Source organism: Piliocolobus tephrosceles, chromosome 7 (assembly GCF_002776525.5).
Source record: "Piliocolobus tephrosceles isolate RC106 chromosome 7, ASM277652v3, whole genome shotgun sequence".
Classification (NCBI taxonomy): domain Eukaryota; kingdom Metazoa; phylum Chordata; class Mammalia; order Primates; family Cercopithecidae; genus Piliocolobus; species Piliocolobus tephrosceles.
Window position 1 is genome coordinate 1,469,984 of NC_045440.1, and position 15,694 is coordinate 1,485,677.

The 15,694-nt window shown below is 53.1% G+C and overlaps 1 protein-coding gene across 1 annotated transcript in view; it reads left to right on the forward strand.

The window, feature by feature from the left end:
* Window positions 1–12,963, forward strand: part of RP1L1 (RP1 like 1) — a 17,909-nt gene extending 4,946 nt beyond the window's left edge. Inside the window, exons 2-4 of the mRNA XM_023225315.1 lie at window positions 3,178–3,319; window positions 6,158–9,312; window positions 10,003–12,963. Coding sequence (XP_023081083.1) covers window positions 3,178–3,319; window positions 6,158–9,312; window positions 10,003–12,963 — 6,258 coding nt within the window. The remainder of the gene's footprint in view (window positions 1–3,177; window positions 3,320–6,157; window positions 9,313–10,002) is intronic.
* Window positions 12,964–15,694: the final 2,731 nt, after the last annotated feature.

The window sequence follows — 15,694 nt, forward strand, 5'->3', positions numbered from 1 at the left end:
TTTTTTTTTTTTTTGTATTTTTAGTAGAGATGAGGTTTCACCATGTTGGCCACGCTGGTCTTGAACTCTTGACCTCAGGTGATCTGCCCACCTTGGCAGCCCAAAGTGTTGGGATTACAGGTGTGAGCCACTGTGCCCAGCCCTCTCTCGGCATCTTAAGCAGGAAGGAATTACACTCAGAGGGTTTGATGCTCAGAGATCCAGTGAAAGGCTGGAGGAGCACAGGCTGGGTTCCTGGAAAAGATTCCCAGAATGTTACAGACCGACCTGTCCCGGATGTCTAGGAAATGAGGAAAGTGGGTTTGGGGGGTTGCCTCTGGAATGACTGAGCTCTGAATTACCCCACCATCGCTGGGATCCCAAATGGGAAGATGTTGGGTACTAGAACAACGAGGGCGTCTTTTGATATCTCAGCGGCACACACCTCTCTGCATCTTTGACTTCCTTTTGCTTGTGGCAAGAGTCAGGAACGAAAGAAAGATGGCCTCTGCTTCACTGCCGTGTTCATGCCCTGTGCAGGTGCATCAGTTCGTGGGACTTATTTCTCATTTAGATCCTAAGCTTCGAGCAAGTTCAGGAAATGGGCTGGCAGCTTTCTAAACTCTGCAGTACTGGGCTAGGTGTGGTGGCTCACACCTGTAATCCCAGCACTTTGGGAGGCTGAGGCAGGTGGATCACTTGAAGTCAGGAGTTCCAGACCAGCCTGGCCAACATGGGGAAACCCCATCTCTACTAAAAATTCAAAATTAGCCGGGCATGGTGGTGTGTGCCTGCAGTCCCAGCTACTGGGAAGACTGAGGCAGGAGAATCCCTTGAACCCAGGAGGTGGAGGTTGAACCCGAGAGGTGGAGGTTGCACCACTGCACTACAGCCTGGGTGACATAGCGAGACTCCATCTCAAAAAACAAACAAGCATACAAAAAAAAAAAAAAAAAAACCACCAAAACCAAAACAAAGAAAGAAACCTCTGCAGTACTGGAAAGCACACCAGAAAGAGAGTGGGATAGAAGCAGCTGGTCTGGGGCATAGCGTGCACCACACAAACTCATGAGGTAGCTGATATTACTATTATTAATTTATTAATTACTATTATTAACATTTGATTCAGGGTCTGGTTCTGTGGCCCAGGTTGGAGGGCAGTGGCACAATCTCAGCTCATTGCAGCCTCAACCTCCTGGGCTCAAGTGAGCCTCCCATCTCAGCCTCCCAAGCAGCTGGGACTACAGGCACATGCCACTAAGCCTGGCTAATTTTATTGGGTTTTTTTTGTTCATTTGTTTTTTTGTTTTTGAGATGGAGTTTCACTCTGTCGCCCAGGCTGGGGTGCAGCGGTGTGATCTCGGCTCACTGCATCCTCTGCCTCCTGGGCTGAAGCACTTCTCTGCCTCAGCCTCCCGAGTAGCTGGGATTACAGGCACCCACCATCACGCCCGGCTAATTTTTTTTTTTTTTGGTCTTTTTAGTAAAGATGGGGTTTCACCATGATGCCCAGGCTAATCTCAAACTCCTGGGCTCAAGGGATCCACCCATCTCGGCCTCCCAAAGTGCTGAGATTACAGGCGTGAGCCACTGCATCTGGTAGCTGATATGATTATCCCCTTGGGACAGATAAGAAAAGGGAGGCACAGAGATCAAGTAATTTGCTCCTAGTTGCATGGCTGGCCAATGATAGAGCCAACATTAATGCTTGGAAAATGAAAAAGAACAAGCTCTGTGCTTTAAAGATGGAAATACATCCCCAAGCATTGCTAATTACAATGTAATGCAAGGATGCTTTTGAGTTGGTGTGCATTACCGTGGACTAGCATGTGCCACATAAACAGACAAATGAGACAAGGTCCCTACCTTCAGTTAGCTGTAGTTTAGTGGGTGCGGTGATGGGGAGAGAGCTGCTATAACATGAGTGAACTGGAGAAAAAGACTTAGGATATTTTCACCTAGACTTATTGCAGAGCTGTGAGAGTTTCTGTAAATATAATGACCTTATTTCTCCCCAGGAAGGACTGCGACATGATTGTCAACTTTCAGGTTCCCTCCTGGATAGTCATTCTTGAAAATGCTCCTTTTCCTGTAGATTTTAGACTTCTACCTCTCCCTAGAAATGGGAGCATCATTTAGTCTTCAATTTTTTCTTCTTCCCTGGAGAGTCTGATTCCCTAGAAGCATGGCTAACATCCATGAATTGATAGACTTGGGTCATGTTTGAAATTTTTGATGGACTAGGAATCTACATCAAAGAAGAAATGGACCTCGTCATTTAAAACAAACTTCTAATTACCTAGGCTGAAAGATCTGGTGCACAACAAACTTCTATGACATTTTTTGGGGAAGAGAATGTAATATTCCCTCTTTTTTTCATTTTTTTGTTAATGAGCATATCCTTATAATTTTGGAGAATGAAAAAGAACATGCTCTGTGCTTTAAAGATGGAATACATCCCCCAGCATTGCTAATTACGATGTAATCCCATCGGTAGTGCAAACCCTCAGATCTGCAGGCGTCTCTGGGTCCAGGGACCTGTTTCCTGGAATGGAATCCTGCCCTGAGCCTGCCCTGAGCCCAGGAGTGGGTAGGGACATTCTGATGGGTCTGGGGAGGGTCAGGAGCCCAGAGACCATTGCAGGAGTCTGGAAGGGAAGGGGTCCCTGTAGGAAGAGTGGTGCCTAGCCCCTGTCGCCTCCACTTGGGCAGAGGCAGAGACAGAGGCAACAGACTCAGATTGTACCAGAAAACACAGGTCAGGCAGCACAGAGGCTCCTCCATTTGGGAAAAGGGTGAGAGAGTCAATCAGGCCCGCTGTGGGAGCTGGAGGGCGTGTGCTGCTCCAGTTGCTCCAGAGAATACATATTCTGGAGGGTGGACGTGTGGGCAGATATGCAGCCTACAGAAGTCTTTTGCAGCAGGGGCATCCAGAGTGCCCTTTGATCACAGGCCTCACACCTGGTGGAAGGAGGGGTGTAGGTAGAGTGGGAGATCATGGTGGTGGGACCTCAGCCTCCAGCTAGTGATGGAGGTGTTATGGGGAGTGGATAAGACCCCTCCTTGGACCAGGAGTCTGGAGTGAGATGTGCAGAAATCAGGACAGCGCTGGTGAGACTGGATCCTTCCTCCCCCAGGCCTCAGGGTAGAGGGGTTTCTGCAGCCCAGGCCTCCTGACCCCGCCCGCTCCTCCCTCAGGTGGACTCGCTGCAGGCCCTGCTGCACAGCCCTTCTGTGCTGGTGTGTGCCGGGCATGAGGCCTTCAGACCCCCAGCCATGGAAAATGCCAGGAGAAGTGAAGCTGAAACTTTATCTGGGCTGACTTCAAGAAACAAAAACAGTGAGTTGGTTTTTGGGTTTCCCCCATCTGATTTGCACTGGATGGTGGTTCAGTAGGGTTGAGTGGATACCCTTCCAGGTAATTCAGGAAGCTTTCTTTTGGCCCTAAATCTTGGGTATCCCAGTAATTTTGGGATCTCTCTTACCTCTTCCTCCTTCTCAGTACTGTCAACCTTACTTGGGTTGAACATTTGACCAAGATAGGAGAGGGCAGTGTTTGGTATATAAAAGGAACAGAGGTTGGGCACGGTGGCTCATGTCTGTAATTCCAGCAGTTTGGGGAGGCCAAAGCGAGAGGATTGCTTGAGTTCAGGAGTTGGACACCAGCCTGGGCAACATAATGAGACACTGTCTCTAAAAAAAAAAAAATACAAAAAAATAAGCCAGGCATAATGGCACATGCCTATAGCTCCAGCTACTTGGGAGGCTGAAGTGGGAGGATCACTCGAGCCCAGGAGGTTGAGGCTGCAGTGAGCTGTGATCACACCACTTCACTGCAGCCTGGGTGACAGAGCAAGATCGTGTCTCAAAATAAATAAATAAATACATGGAACAGGGTTAAGCTATCTTGAACTTGAAGTTTCTAGAATCTAAAATAAATTTTATTAAGAACCACAGGTGCAGAGGCTCACACCTGTATTCCCAGCAATTTGGGAGGCCGGGACAGGAGGATCACTTGAGCCCAGGAGTTCAAGACAAGCCTAGATAACAGAGCGAGACCCTGCCTCTACCACAAACATAAATAAGTAAATGAACAAATTAGCCAGGCATGATGGCACATGCCTGTGGTCCCAGCTACTCAGGAGGCTGAGGCGGCAGGATGATTTGAGCCCAGGAGTTTGGGACTTCAGTGAGTCATGATCGTGCCACTGCTCTCCAACCTGGGCAACAGAGACCCTGTCTCAAAAAAGAAACAACTACAGTGGCCATGACATCATGTCAGCAAAGGGCCCTGTGTGTGGCGCTGCATCCTTTTAGGGTCACGATGGTCTCAGACAACAGTGGTGGCCGGCACGGAGGTCAAAAGGACTAAAACTAACCATGACCATGGATCATCTATCCATCCATCCATTCCAACCAACCATATACCCAGCCAAAAGCCACAGTCTGGACTATGTTGTTTTCTAAAACCACACACTTATTTTTAAAAGCGCAGTTAACAAATGCAGTCTGACAATGAAAGCATTTGGTGAGTAAGCAAAGTACTATCCTTTGTGAAAAGCTCAGAAGCACCAACAAGGACAGGCTCGGTGATCACAGTAGGCCAGGCACTGGAGGCACAAGGACAGTTTACTCTGGGCCCCTCCCTGGAGGAGTCCCCAGTGGCATTTGGTCCCTGTGGAGGGCCAGGACTGGGTAAAGTCATCTTCTGCCCAGATGTGCACCTGGGGTCTGTTCTTTTGCTGGTCATCGGCTCAGCCTCTGTCTGCTAGCCCTACCCTCTTGCTACATGTTGGCTCAGGAGATGGAATTTGAAAGCACTTAGGGGCTTCATTCATTCATTCTTTCTTTTTTTTCCTTTTTCTTTCTTTCTTCCTTTTTTTTTTTTTGCTGAGACGGAGTCTTGCTCTGTCACCCAGGCTGGAGTGCAGTGATGTGATCTAGGTTGACGGCAACTTCCACCTCCGGGGTTCAAGTGATTTTCATGCCTCAGTCTCCCGAGTAGCTGGGATTACCGTCAGCCACCACTACGCCCTGCTAATTTTTTGTGTTGTTAGTAGAGACAGGTTTTCCCCATGTTGCCCAGGCTGGTCTTGAACTCCTGACCTCAGGTGATCCGCCTGCCTTGGCCTCCCAAAATGCTGGAATTACAGGCGTGAGCCACCGCGCCTGGCTCATTTTTTCTTAGAGTCACTCCTTTGCATCCCCAGCAGCCCTTTCTTCTTCTCTTTTCATGGCTGGAGTGCAGGCTTGACTAGCAGGACCTGATATTGTGAGCTCAGGTCCTTCCCTGAAGTCAATATCAACCCAGGAGCTTGATGAGGGTGAAAAGTCACCACCAATAATCACAGAGCACATAACAGTTTACAATCTGGGTCATATGCAGTGGTTTATTGATTTCACCTGCTGTGCTGGGTGTGGGCATGAGGAGGGCCAAGAGCAAGCTCTCGGCACTGCCACTCTGCCTGCCAAGTCTGCCATCTCTCGAGAGCCTACTCCGTGCTAGCAACTATAGAGGAGGTTTTATATGCATAGCCATGTATCAATATGAACTGAACCGATCAATATTATTATGCTTATTTTATGGTTCAGAAAACAGGCTCTGCCAAAAACTATGCAGCTAGTAAGTGGCAGAGTTGAGATTGAATTCAGACTCAAGTTCTCCTTGCTAGACGATGCCAGTTCACAGACTGGTAGCTCTGGGGACTGTCATTCTAGAATAGCTCTGCCCTTATCATGCTTTTTTTTCTTTTCTTTTTTTGATGGTCTTGCTCTGTCATCCAGGCTGGAGTGCAGTGGCACAGAGCTCATTGCAGCCTCGAACTCTGGGACTCAGGGGATTCTCCTGCCTCAGCCTTCCGAGTAGCCAGGAAGCTGGGACTGTAAGAGCATACTACTGTGCTTAGCTAATTTTTTTTTTTTTTGGTAGAGATAGTGTCTCACTAAGTTGCCCAGGCTGGTCTTGAAACCCTGAGCTCAAGCAGTCCTCCCGCCTCGGCCTCCCAAAGTGCTTGGATTACAGGCCTGAGCCACCGTGCCCAGCTGTTACCGTGCATTTTGGAGGCAATGGTGGTGTTCAGGTCGTGAGAGGCTCATGGCTATTTTATTCCTTTACCCTGAGCTGCCCCCATGGCTCACAATCTTTTCCTCTTTTCTTTTCCTCTTCACTGCGTGCCAGGGAGCTGGGGGCCAAAGACCAAGCCGAGTGTGATCCATTTGCGGTCCCGGCCAGGCAGCAGGCCACAGCTGCCAGAGAGGCCTGTTCCTAGCAACCCCCCGGTGGGCCCTGCTCCTGACAGGCAGCCTCAGGACACGCCAGCGCAGCCGGGCCCGCTGGTGGCCGGCGATGACATGAAGAAGAAGGTCCGCATGAATGAGGACGGCAGCCTGTCCGTGGAGATGAGAGTCCGCTTCCACCTGGTGGGCGAGGACACACTCCTGTGGTCCCGGAGGATGGGCAGGGCCAGCGCCCTCACAGCAGCCAGCGGGGAAGAACCCACTCTGGGGGAGGCGGACCCCCTCTGCTGTGTGTGGGAGGGCTACCCTTGGGGCTTCTCGGACCCTGGGGTATGGGGACCCCGGCCCTGCAGGGTGGGATGCGGGGAAGCCTTTGGCCGAGGCGGGCAGCCAGGGCCCAAGTATGAAATCTGGACGAATCCCCTGCATGCCTCCCAAGGAGAGAGAGTGGCGACTCGGAGGAGGTGGGGGCTGGCCCAGCACGTCCGCTGCAGTGGCCTGTGGGGCCACAGGGCTGCCGGGAGGGAGAGATGCAGCCAGGACAGTGCCAGCCCAGCCTCCAGCACCGGCCACCCTGAGGGCTCGGAGCCAGACTCCCCCTGCTGCCCCAGGACCCTGGAAGATGGGGTGGACAGCGGCAGCCTCTCTGCCCAGAGAAGGGCTGAGCGGGAAGCTGGAGGGAGCCTGGGTGAGGACCCCAGCCTGTGCACAGGTGGAGCCGGGCTGGGCAGCCCAGAGCAAGGCGGCCGCCTGACACCCAGGGCCCGGAGTGAGGAGGGGGCGTCTTCGGACTCGTTGGCCAGCACTGGGTCTCACGAGGGATCCAGCGAATGGGGCGGGCGGCCCCGGGGCTGCCCAGGCAAGGCAAGGGCTGAGACCTCTCAGCAGGAGGCCACCAAGGGAGGCAACCCTGGTTCTCCAGCTCCGAGTCTTTCATCTTTAAGGAGTGAGGACCTGCAGGCAGAGATGCAAGGACGGAGCACCGAGCAGGCCAGGGGGGCGTCTGTGACGAGGGAGCCTCTGGTTCCTGGCCTTTCTGGCTCCTGGGACTCGGAAGGAGTCTCTTCTACCCCTTCCACCTCTGCTTCATCCCAGCAGGAGCGGAGAAGGCACAGAAGCCAGGCCAGTGCAACGTCCTCACCCAGCAGCCCTGGCCTTGGCCGAGTGGCCCCGAGAGGCCATCCCAGGCAGTGTCGCTACTGCAAGGACACCCACAACCCGCTGGACTCCTCTGTAACCAAGCAAGTGCCGAGGCCTCCTGAGCGGCGAAGGGCCTGCCAGGATGGCTCAGTGCCACAATCTTCTGGAAGCTCATTGAGCACCAGGACACAGGCCTCCGGGAACCTGAGACCTCCCTCCTTGGGATCTCTTCCTTCCCAGGACCTTCTGGGAATTAGCAGTGCCACTGTCACCCGCGCAGGACACTCAGATTGTGCTTCTGGGGTCTCCCCCTACAACGCTCCCTCTGTCGGGTGGGCAGGGGATGCGGGGTCCAGGACATGCTCGCTGGACCCCACACCACCCCACACATCCGACTCCTGCTCAAAATCTGGGGCTGCCAGCCTGGGGGAACAGGCCAGGGACATCCCCCAGCCCTCCTCGCCCTTGGTTCTGCAGGTTGGATGGCCTGAGCAAGGGGCGGCGGGCCTCCACCAAAGCTGCTGCCACTCACAGGCTGGGACGCAGCCGGCTGAAGAGGCCCAGCGGGGACCCTCCCCTGAGGCCCGCTGGCTGTGTGGCAGGTACTGTCCCACCCCACCCAGGGGGCGGCCCTGCCCCCAGAGGCGCTCTTCCAGCTGTGGGAGCACCGGCAGCAACCACCGAAGTGCTGCCCGGGGGCCAGGTGGGAGCCAGCAGAAGGAGGGGACATACCAGGCAGGCCCCACACCGTCCCTGGGGCCCGGTTCAGGGGCATCCAGGAGAAGCAGTGCCAGCCAGGATGTGGGGTCTGAGGGGCTGTCCCAGGAGGAGACCTCGAGGAGTTGGGGAGGCCCGCAGGGGCAGGAGGAGGCCAGCGGTGTGTCACCCAGCTCTCTGCCCCGTTCGTCTCCAGAGGCTGTGGTCCGCGAATGGCTGGACAACATTCCAGAAGAGCCCGTACTCATGACATATGAGATGGCGGACGAGACCACAGGTGCAGCAGGGGGTGGCCTGAGAGGCCCCGAGGTGGACCCTGGGGATGACCATTCTCTGGAAGGCCTGGGGGAGCCAGCTCTGGCCAGACAACAGCCCCTGGAAGGGGACCCTGGCCAGGACCCGGAGCCAGAGGGAGCCCTCCCGGGGAGTAGTGATGCTGGTCCCCAATCAGGAGAGGGTGTTCCCCAAGGGGCAGCTCCAGAGGGAGTTTCCGAGGCCCCCGCAGAGGCCGGAGCGGACAGAGAGGACCCAGCAAGCTGCGGGGTGAGCCTGCAGGCACTTCCTGGTCGGGTGTCTGCCTCCACGCAGATCATGAGGGCGCTGATGGGCTCCAAGCAGGGCCGGCCCAGCAGCATGCCCGAAGTGTCTAGGCCCATGGCCAGGAGACTCAGCCGCTCAGCCGGGGCCCTCATTACTTGTCTGGCCAGTCTTCAGTTCTTTGATGAAGACCTTGGGTCTCCTGCCAGCAAAGTGAGGTTCAAAGACTCCCCTCGGTACCAGGAGCTGCTCAGCATCTCGAAGGACCTGTGGCCAGGATGCGACCTTGGGGAAGACCAGTTAGACTCAGGCCTCTGGGAGCTCACATGGAGCCAGGCTCTGCCGGACCCTGGGTCCCATGCCGTGACGGAGAACTTCACACCCACGTCCTCCTCTGGTGTGGACATCAGCAGTGGCTCTGGAGGTTCAGGGGAGAGCAGCGTACCCTGTGCCACGGACGGCACCCCGGTCTCTGAGGGGACAGAGCTGCCCCTGAAAACTTCCAACCAGAGGCCTATTTCCAGAACTTCTGAGAACCCAGGGGATCTGGAAAACCAACAGCAGTGTTGTTCCCCAGCCTTCCTGAACTCCCAAGCCTGTGTTTGTGCCACCAATGAGGATGAAGCAGAAAGAGACAGTGAGGAGCAGAGGGCGAGCTCGAACCTGGAGCAGTTAGCTGAAAACACATTGCAAGAAGAAGAGGTGCAATTAGAGGAAAGTAAAGAAGAAACAGAAGGAGGAGGGCTGCAAGAAGAGGGGCTGCAGTTAGAGGAAACTAAAACAGAAGAAGGGCTGCAAGAAAAGGGGCTGCAGTTAGAGGAAACTAAAACAGAAGAAGGGCTGCAAGAAGAGGGGGTGCAGTTAGAGGAAACTAATGGAACAGAAGGAGAAGGACAGCAAGAAGAAGAGGTGCAGTTAGAGGAAATTAAAGAAGAAACAGGAGGAGAAGAGCTGCAAGAAGAGGGGGTGCAGTTAGAGGAAACTAAAACAGAAGAAGGGCTGCAAGAAGAGGGAGTGCAGTTACAGGAAACTAACGGAACAGAAGGAGAAGGACAGCAAGAAGAGGCGCAGTTAGAGGAAATTAAAGAAGAAACAGGAGGAGAAGGCCTGCAAGAAGAGGGGGTGCAGTTAGAGGGGACTAAAGGAACAGAAGGAGAAGGGCATCAAGAAGAGGGGGCGCCGTTAGAGGAAACTAAAGGAACAGAAGAAGGACAGCAAGAAGAAGAGGCGCAGTTAGAGGAAATTAAAGAAGAAACAGAAGGAGAAGGACCACAAGAAGAGGGGGTGCAGTTAGAGGGAACTAAAGAAACAGAAGGGGAAGGGCATCAAGAAGGGGAGGCCCAGTCAGAGGAAACTAAAGGAACAGAAGGAGAAGGACAGCAAGAAGAAGAGGTGCAGTTAGAGGAAATTAAAGAAGAAACAGGAGGAAAAGAGCTGCAAGAAGAGGGGGTGCAGTTAGAGGAAACTAAAACAGAAGAAGGGCTGCAAGAAGAGGGAGTGCAGTTAGAGGAAACTAACGGAACAGAAGGAGAAGGGCTGCAAGAAGAAGAGGTGCAGTTAGAGGAAATTAAAGAAGAAACAGGAGGAGAGGGGCTGCAAGAAGAGGGGGCGCAGTTCGAGGAAGTTAAAGAAGGACCAGAAGGAGGACTGGAAGAAGAGGCTCTTGAAGAGGGTCTCAAAGAGGAAGGGCTTCCAGAAGAAGGAGGCGTCGGCCGGCAGGAATTGTCAGAGGCCGGCTCTCCGGATGGGGAAGGCTCCCGGGAAGATGACCCAATCCAGGAGGAGGAAGCGGGAAGAGCCTCTGCAGAGCCGCGCCCCCCAGAGGGCACAGAGGAACCCCCAGAGCCCGCTAGTCATCTCAGCGAGACGGACCCAAGCGCCAGCGAGAGTCAAAGTGGCTCCCGGCTTGAGCCTGGCTTGGAAAAGCCGCCCGGAGCCGCCATGATGGGCCCGGAGCACACGCAGGCCCAACCCCGCCCGGGGGCTGCAGAGAGGAGCTCTCCGGTGGCCTGCACAGCGGCTCCGGCCTGCGACCCCATCTGGGTGTCCGTGTTGCTGAAGAAGACGGAGAAGGCCTTCCTGGCCCACCTTTCCGGCGCGGTGGCTGAGCTCCGAGCGCGCTGGGGCCTGCAGGACAGTGACCTGCTGGACCAGATGGCGGCCGAGCTGCAGCAGGATGTGGCCCGACGCCTCCAGGACAGCACGGAGAGAGAGCTCCAGAAGCTCCAGGGCCGGGCGGGGCGGATGGAGGCCCTCACTGGGGAGCTGCTCCTGCAGACCCAGCAGCGCAGACACCGTCTCCGGGGCCTGCGCAACCTCTCGGCCTTCTCTGAGCGGACCCTGGGCCTGGGACCCTTCTCCTTCACGCTGGAGGATCAGCCAGCCCGCAGCGCAGCCCTGGGGAGCCAGCTGGGCGAGGACGGGGAGGGCGAGGAGTTCTGTCCCTGCGAGGCTTGCGTGAGGAAGAAAGTGAGCCCTGCGTCCCCCAAGGCCACAATGGGGGCAACCAGAGGTCCCATCAAAGAGGCCTTTGACCTGCAGCAGATTCTGCAGAGGAAGAGAGAAGAACACACCGATGGGGAGGCAGCGGAGGTGGCCCCTGGCGAGACCTGCACAGACCCCACCAGCACCAGGACTGTCCAGGGAGCAGGGGGAGGGCCAGGGCCGGGGCTGGGCTGTGGGCCTGGAGGGGACCAGGGTGAGGATGGCGAGGGAAGCCAGAGACTCGACAGAGACAAAGATCCCAAACTGGGGGAGGCAGAGGGAGATGCAAAGGCTCAGGAGAGGGAAGGGAAAATCCACAACGGCGAAACCAGTGTGGGCAGCGAGCTGGGGGAAGCTGAGCAGGAGGGAGAGGGCATAAGTGAAGGGGGAGAAACTGGGGGCCAGGGCTCTGGGCATGAGGACCACTTGCAGGGTGAAGCTGTGTCAGGAGGTGACCAAGATCCAGGACAGAGTGATGGGGCGGAAACCATAGAGGCCCTGGAGGCTGAAGGGGAGGCCCAGCCAGAGGCAGAAGGTGCAGAGGCCCAAGAGGCAGAAGAGGAGGCCCCGGAGGCTGAAGGGGAGGCCCAGCCAGAGTCAGAAGGTGTAGAGGCCCCGGAGGTTGAAGGGGAAATGCAGGAAGCAGAAGGGGAGGCCCAGCCAGAGTCAGAAGGTGTAGAGGCCCCAGAGGCAGAAGGGGAGGCCCAGCCAGAGTCAGAAGGTGTAGAGGCCCAGGAGGCAGAAAAGGAGGCCCAGCCAGAGACAGAAAATGTAGAGGTCCCAGAGACTGAAGGGGAGGCCCAGGAGGCAGAAGGGGAGGCCCCCCCAGAGTCAGAAGGTGCAGAGGCCCAAGAGGCAGGAGAGGAGGCCCAGGAGGCAGAAGGGGAGGACCAGCCAGAATCAGAAGTTGTACAGGCCCCAGAGATTGAAGGGGAGATGCAGGAGGCAGAAGGGGAGGCCCAGCCAGAGTCAGAAGGTATAGAGGCCCCAGAGGTTGAAGGGGAGGCCCAGGAGGCTGAAGGGGAAGCCCAGGAGGCTGAAGGGGAGGCCCAGCCAGAGTCAGAAGTTGTAGAGGCCCCAGAGATTGAAGGGGAGATGCAGGAGGTAGAAGGGGAGACCCAGCCAGAGTCAGGTGTAGAGGCCCAGGAGGCAGAAGAGGAAGCCCAGGAGGCTGAAGGGGAGGCCCAGCCAGAGTCAGAAGGTGTAGAGGCCCAGGAGGCAGAAGGGGAGGCCCAGCCAGAGTCAGAAGGTGTAGAGGCCCCAGAGGCAGAAGGGGAGGTCCAGCCAGAGTCAGAAGGTGTAGAGACCCCAGAGGCAGAAGGGGAGGGCCAACCAGAGTCAGAAGGTGTAGAGGCCCTGGAGGCTGAAGGGGAGGCCCAGCCAGAGTCGGAAGGAGAAACTCAAGGTGAGAAAAAGGGGAGCCCTCAGGTGAGTCTAGGAGATGGCCAGTCTGGGGGGGCTTCTGAAAGCAGCAGCCCAGTCCCCGAGGACAGGCCCACTTCACCCCCTTCCCCAGGTGGAGATACTCCCCACCAAAAGCCAACCTTCCAAACAGGCCCTTCCTCCTCCAGAGCATCCTCTCAGGGCAACAGCTGGCAGAAAGACTCAGAAGACGGCCATGTATGTGGAGACACAAGGAGCCCTGACGCCAAGTCCATGGGGGCCCCTCATGCAGAGAGAAAGGCCACCAGGATGTATCCAGAAAGTTCCACTTCTGAGCAAGAAGAGGCCCCTTCAGACACAAGGACTCCAGAGCAGGGGGCCAGTGAAGGCTGTGACCCTCAAGAGGACCAGACACTCGGAAATCCCGCCCCCACCAAGGCAGTGGGCAGGGCAGACGGCTTTGGCCAAGATGACTTAGATTTCTAGACAAGATCAAGCTGCAAAATGATCATGAGCTTGGGAGCTCTATTTTTATTGATATTTTTCCTACAAAACTGAGCAACGCTCAGTCTACTGGAGACGCCCACAGCACATGGACAAAGACCAAGGACTTGCCAAGGACACAGCCTATGCCATGCTGTCCCAGGATTCTAAGTCCAGAAGCTTCAGAGAGCTCTGTGGCCCGTCCCACACGCAAGTGTGAAGAAAGGGGGTCTGCGGATCTGCCTGGTTATCGGAGGCCAGGTCCTGTTCCCATTCATTTGTCTTCAGAGCCCGAAAGATGGAACTGATTGGAAAGGCTCCAGTTTTGCTTTCTGTGGGTTTGTTTTCTGCTAGCAAGTGTTTCTCTCCGTCTTTTCCCTATTGATCTCCTGTTACTTTTCTCCTTGGCCTCTGTTGGCACTCACCTCATTTGACTTTGAGGTACTGTTTTTCTAGTCTTGAATGTATTTGGTGACTCTGCAGAAATACTTGGGCAAAGCAGATAACTTCAGAGTCATTGGATAAAGTTTGTTCTCAGCCCCAAAGTCCAAGTTGCTTTTCCTCAATTCATACTTTTTGTAATGAAAAAATGGAAAATGCAAAAAAGCAGGTAGTAAGAAATAATCCCATCACTCAGAGACTTCTGTTAGCAATTGGATGTATTTCCTTCTCCTCCTCTTCTAACCATTTTACAGTTGAGATGATTCTTTATATATATATATATATATTTACACACGTTTTAAAAACTTAAAAATGTAAGAATTTCCTCTATTTATCTCGAAATCATCATAAACCTATATTTTAACCCCCGAATAATGTGCCGTTAATGAGTATATTGAATACTTTTTCATTTTCCTATTTTTAACCTTTTACATGGTTTCCCTTATTTTGTTCTTAACACTTTTTTTTTTTTTTTTCTTGAACTTTTGATTAATTCCTTAGAATAGACTCCCAGGCATGGAATTACTGGGCCAAAGGATATCGACATTTTTAAGGCTTTTGCTATTCTGCAGCCAAATTGTTTTTTCTAAAGATCTGTACTCATGATAACAGTGTGATCAGTGTTTGGTATTGTCATCAAAATTGAAAAATCATTTGGAAATTTTATTGGCAAAAAAATAGTACCTTATTGTAATGCGGTACTGTCTTAGATATAAATTTGATAACTAATGAAATTAAAATTTTTTCTAGGGTTTTAAAAAACTGAATGTACATGGTGTGTGCATGCTTTTGACCCATTTTTCTACTGAGATCCTAGCTTTTTTTTCTTTTAATGAATTGATTTGCCTGTGTCCTTTATAATTTTTTAAAATTCTATTTCTCATTTGTAAGATTTTAAAAATGGCCTCTCTGCACATCCTTCAAAAGCAGGGCTTAGACTGAGCCCCATGCAGGTAAGAGAGCTCCTGGATGGGGTACAATGTCTTTGACTGGTTCTCACTGGCTTTCCTGCATATACCAGAGCATTTTGTGCCATTCAAATATATTAAAATGGAGTCTGTGCTACAATGGCAGGTACTGCCCACTAGTTATCTAAATGTATCCACACAAAGCAAAGGTTGGGTATCTGCTGTCTCTACGTGTCTGCAGTCTTCTATCTACAAATGGAGATGTTATTTAAACATTCTGACATGTGCCAGGCGTGGTGGCTCACGCCTGTAATCCTAGCACTTTGGGAGGCCAAGGCGGGCAGATCACCTGCAGGCAGGAGTTCGAGACCAGCCTGGCCAACATGGTGAAACCCCATCTCTACTAAAAATACAAAAATTAGCAGGGTGTGGTGGTGCGTGCCTGTAATCCCAGCTACTCGGGAGGCTGAGGCAGGAGAATCACTTGAACCCAGGAGGCGGAGGTTGCAGTGAGCCCAGACTGTGCCACTGCACTCCAGCCTGGGTGACAGAGCGTGACTCTGTCTCAAAAAAAAAAAAAAAAAAAAAAAGACATGTTTTAAAAATGTTCTGCAAAGGTGATTCCTTAAGGTGTTGACAATAAAAGCATAATTTTATATATATGTAAACTGTGATATTTTGGGGGGTAGTGTTTCTTCATATTGGATGAAGGGCTGGTGAAGAATTACACTCACAAGTCACATGTCAACCAGAACTGGCATCTTCGCTAGAAGCCCCCAGTGGAACAGATTGCACTGTGAGCTTGTTCTGGAAATGGTGACATGCAGGGGCGTGCAGCACTTGTCACTACTGGCTGGCATGAAACATCCACCAGGCACCACTTCTGTGATTTGAAGTCCCCATTCATTCTCTGAGAGACATTCCAACCCCTTTGTTTCACGCCCTGCTGCCCCCCACCTCCGAATGTCAGTGACAGCCAGCCCTGCCACCTACTGACCTGACACCTCATTAAAATGGCACTGTCCATCTCTAGGTAAGAGTATGCAATGAAAAGAGCATGGGACCTGGAGCTGAAGGACCTGGGCTCAAGTCCCAGTGATCCCAACTCAGTTTCAGCATCTGCAAAATGGGCTAAATGATGTTTTCCTCATTGTAGTGTTGCAAAATAGATAATATGAAACTTTATTACACACATGTTGGGGATAGATCCATATTTTAATTATAACTGCTAAGTATTCAATACCTACAATGTGTCAGGTACCGTACTAGACTCTTGATATAAATGATCATTTATGAGATTTAAACTTCTCAACACGTCTGTGAAATAGGCAAGTAGGTGTTCCATTTCACAAATGGAGAAACCGAGGCTTAGAAGAGACACGGGC